The sequence below is a fragment of the Bicyclus anynana genome, chromosome 16 (assembly GCF_947172395.1).
Source record: "Bicyclus anynana chromosome 16, ilBicAnyn1.1, whole genome shotgun sequence".
Lineage (NCBI taxonomy): Eukaryota > Metazoa > Arthropoda > Insecta > Lepidoptera > Nymphalidae > Bicyclus > Bicyclus anynana.
Window position 1 is genome coordinate 9,732,951 of NC_069098.1, and position 4,860 is coordinate 9,737,810.

The window sequence follows — 4,860 nt, forward strand, 5'->3', positions numbered from 1 at the left end:
TAAAAGGCTATAAAGAAAATTCTGCAAGAAACGACTATACGAACGATTTTTGAATTTACCGCCCAAATTCGTTCGTACTCGACTAAAATACTAAAGTAGTCCGAACCTGAGTAAATATGTTCCTTGGTCCGAACTAGGCTTATGTAGCGCCATCTATTATGAACGTCTGGTACTTCTTCGTAACATGTTTTATTTATACAACTTTTTCATGGCTCTGGGTTCTAGTTTTTTTTCTTATCTTAATCGGATTTTACAATTATGCAGTTCAAATTAATATCCTCCAGAATCTCTGTAATATACGCTAATTTATAGGTCAATGTCTTGGATTAACAGCTAAAGTCCTAAAACATAATTAAGGCTATATTTTTTTCATGTGTATAACTTTATTAAAATTAGGTTGTTCGTCTCACGTCTGTGGGTGTCTGGGGTCTGCAGATTTGCTTGTCATTGCGTTTGTCGCTTTTGGCCTGCTCCTCTTGTTTTTGGTTGTCAAACTCAAATGTCAATTGTCATTATTCGCCGCTTTGCTTTTTGAAAGCAATTATTTAAAACTGAATTTATTACATTATTGAATACAGTACATGATTTTAAAGTTAATTTAGATATCTCTTTATTTACCTGATACAAATATGAGTTCAATCGGAACAGGTGTAAGTATATAATTTTTGACACTAATAATTTCGGCAAGAAGCAATGAGTTTTCCTGCTTTCCTAAGATATCTTGTTGAAATACTTTACTTTTTGATGATTTCTCACGTTCTTGAGTGATATTCTAGTAATCCTAAAATAATACTATTGTAAAGTTAATAATACACTTCATATCAAAGTTGCATTCATGACAATCGCATGGTGTCGTTTCCAGTATGATCTTTCGGCATCGCAATTCTCGCCTGACGGTCGCGTTTTCCAAGTGGAGTACGCCGCGAAAGCTGTTGAGAACTCGGGCACTGTCATCGGACTGAGAGGAAAGGATGGCGTTGTATTTGCAGTGGAGAAACTTGTGACGTCAAAACTTTATGAACCTGGTGCAAACAAGAGGATTTTTCACGTTGATGAGCATGTCGGGATGGTAAGTACATGCCTATGAACGTTATTAGGGGAAGTATACTGCTCAATTTAGTGGTTAACTTGTATGGCTCTTTGGAATTCTTGTAGCCCTTGGGCTCAACACTGGCAAAGCTTCTGCGCTCGCTCAAGTCCCTGGAAATGCTGCTGTCGTCTTATTAAGATTTTCAGCAACTCATAGTCAAATAAAACAACAACAATGAAAGATTATTTTAATTTCTGTATACTTGAAGTGGGAAGTCCAATACTTTGTTAATAGACCACAAATCCCCAGGAGATCATATGTTTCGTCAGCATCTTGTCAGCGTGACTCTAAAACCGGCCTTATATTTTCCTAACAAATTCTGCTGTTTATAAGTGGTTGCCTGAAGGGTTCCTGTGAAATTCTATTTATCATGAAATCCTGCAGGAACCATGGATTTTTCTGGTGTGAAAGGTAACCTATGTTCTCCTCCAAGGTTTTATCTCTATACCAAATTAATCTAAGATACATTGGTTAGACGTGGAAATATAACTTTCATTATTCATAACATTAGTGTGGATGGATATAGATAAATATGTAGCCTAGATAGGCTACTGGAGTTCTATTTCAGCTTAATTTTTTGGTTAGTTAAGAGGGTTCTAAAGATAATGATTTCTTTCCCTCTCATCTATTCATTTGCTCTTTTTTTTTCAACTTTTGACAATTATTAATAAAATATAATAAAAAACATTTTTTGAAATTGCAGGCAGTTGCTGGGTTCATACCAGATGCGAGACAGGTAGTGGAAACAGCAAGATCGGAAGCATCAAACTACAGATCTCAGTACGGGATCCCAGTCCCCCTGAAATACCTCAATGAGCGTGTGTCCATGTATGTCCATGCATACACTCTGTACAGTGCTGTCCGTCCGTTTGGCAGCTCTGTGCTGATGGGCTCCTGGTCTGAACAAGATGGCCCTCAGATGTACATGCTTGAACCTAGTGGAGTTTCATTTGTAAGTATCCATCCATCCATCCATTTGTAAGGTACATTGTATAGCAAAACTCAGAGTAGAGCCCTGGACTTGTGACCTATAGGTGTAGGGTTAAGGATATCCTTGACAAACAATTAACACTCTCCTTCTCTGCTTGTGTTGTTCTCCCTGCCTAGCCAAATTTGTTAAGATTTTTTAAGATCCTACTAGAGCAGCTTTGGATACCTGTTCTCTTACTTTTTTAATATACCTTACCTTATCAGTTGATAGACGTCCACTGCTGGACATAGGCCTCTTGCATGGACCTCCAAGTACAACAGTCTCGAACCGCCAGCATCCAGAGGCTCCCTGCAACCCGCTTGATATCCTCAGTCCACCTAGTGAGGGGGTCGACCAACACTGTGCTTTCCGGTGTGGGGTCGCCATTCCAGCACCTTGGGACCCGAACGTCCATTGACTCTTCGAACTATGTGGCCTGCCCATTGCCACTTCAGCTTCGCAACTTGCTGACCGATGTCAGTGACTTTGGTTTGTCTGTAGATCTCCTCATTCCTATACTTTTTTTAATATACATAATACCAATTCAATGTATGTGCGCTGTTCATTAAGAACGGAACAGATCAAAACACCGAGACATCACATGAAAAATCACAGATATGAACAGAAAGTGCTTCCGACCCTTGTAGATGAAAACCACTTTGAAGAAATCAAAAAGCAAATTACAAACGAAGGATTAGACCCACTAAAAAAATATGAACTTCTAGAAAATAGACTTAAAACAATCAACATTTACAGAAATCAACAAAATAATAAATACCAACTAAGCGATTACACCCTACATCTATTGAAGGGCCGAAAAGATCTAATATCAAGCAAACAGCGAAAGGAATCAATTAAAAAGATAACAGATCTAAGTAAAAAAATAAGGGAAAATATACGAAAGGATAGGAAAAGAATAAGACTTAAGACTTTAGAACGCCACATAACGAGGACGGGAGGAGTGAAAAAGGCGCTGAAAGAACTAAGAGAATCAGGGAAGGAATGGATACCTAGGCTTAAAAGGAAAACAACAACTACTTCGAAAAGAAAGAATATCAAGGACCTAGCCACGCTCTTCTACAGCCAGCTCTATGCCACACAAACACAAAGTCACAATGCAAAGACCAAACAGAGTGGCACACTTTTGGAGCCGACGCGGGTAAACCCTGAGGAACCAATACCTGAAATATTACAATGCGAGGTTGAGAAGTCAATAAAAAGCCAAAAAGCAGAAAGATCTCCAGGGCCGGATAGAATAGCAAACGAGTTGCTAAAGGGTACAATGGAAGAACTGGTTCCTATCCTTACAAAACTATTCAACGAAATCATAATAAAATGCAAAATTCCAGAGCAATGGACCAAATCCCACATTATTCTACTGCATAAAAAGGGTGATAAAAACGACTTGGAAAACTACAGGCCAATCAGTCTGATGTCTAATGTGTACAAAGTATTTGCGAAGATAATACTTGACAGAATCACTAAAACTCTGGACGAACAACAGCCAGTGGAACAAGCGGGCTTCAGAAAAGGATTTTCTACAATCGATCACATCCACACTGTCAAACAAATACTCGAAAAATACACGGAGCATAACAAAAAAATATACATAGCGTTTATCGACTACGCCAAAGCCTTCGACAGTATAAGCCATGAATCCCTCTTAGACAGTTTAGAACAGCAAGGAGTACCCGCAGCATACATTGACATCATAAATATGATTTATGACAACAATAAAGCTAAAATCCAACTAGAAAGCTTAGGAAATGAGTTTAAAATTGAAAGAGGTGTCAGACAAGGGGACCCTTTATCCCCCAAACTGTTTTCAGCCGTGTTGGAAAGCGTATTCCGCAACTTAGAATGGGAAGACTTCGGAATCAATGTTAATGGTAAAAAACTTAACCATCTCAGATTCGCAGATGACCTCGTACTATTTGAGGAAGATCCAATCAAACTCGGGTGCATGGTTTCGAATCTACATGAAGAGAGCATTAAAATCGGACTCAAAATGAACACAAAGAAGACCAAACTAATGACGAACAGTACTGAGGTCAACATCGGCATTGATAACAACCCATTATTGTATGTGCAAGAATACACATACCTTGGACAAGTTGTTACCTTCAGGGACCAAATGACTAAAGAAATCAGCACGAGAATTGCCGTTGGCTGGAAAAGATATTGGTCCCTGAAGGAGATAATGAAATCCAAGGAACTGAGCATGGTAATTAAGAGGAAGGCCTTCAACACGTGTATCTTGCCATGCCTAACATACGGCTGTGAAACCTGGGCGCTCACCATGGCTCAAAGGGCTAAACTGGCCAGGTGCCAACGATCCATGGAGAGGAGCATGACTGGCCACAAGAAAAAGGATAGGGTAAGAAACACTGACCTTCGAACTAAAACTGGGGTCACCGATGTTTTAACTCGTGTCGACCAGCAAAAGTGGCGATGGACAGGCCACATGCTAAGGGACACTACGGGGAAGTGGAGCAGACTGGTGACGGAATGGTACCCTAGAGATGGCAGAAGGAATCGGGGTAAACAGTTCATTAGATGGGAGGATGACTTAAAGCTCACAGCAGGCCCAAACTGGAGAAGGGTCGCATTAGAGAGAGAGCAGTGGAAGTCGCTGGAGGAGGCCTATGCCGAAAGGCACACTATGTTAAGAGATATTCTTTAAAAAAATAAAAATGAAAACAAAATGTATTGTATATATATAATTGTAATTTCTTAACATAGAATAAAGGGCTTATTATTATTATTATTATTATAATACCAATTCAACATATCCTACAAA

At 39.3% G+C, this 4,860-nt stretch overlaps 1 protein-coding gene across 1 annotated transcript in view; it reads left to right on the plus strand.

Moving 5' to 3' along the window:
* Positions 1-477: 477 nt before the first annotated feature.
* LOC112048165 (proteasome subunit alpha type-3) overlaps positions 478-4,860 on the plus strand; it is a 6,245-nt gene continuing 1,862 nt past the window's right edge. Inside the window, exons 1-3 of the mRNA XM_024085578.2 lie at positions 478-650; positions 863-1,069; positions 1,794-2,042. Of these exons, the coding sequence (XP_023941346.1) occupies positions 630-650; positions 863-1,069; positions 1,794-2,042 (477 nt within the window). The 5' untranslated portion in view covers positions 478-629. The remainder of the gene's footprint in view (positions 651-862; positions 1,070-1,793; positions 2,043-4,860) is intronic.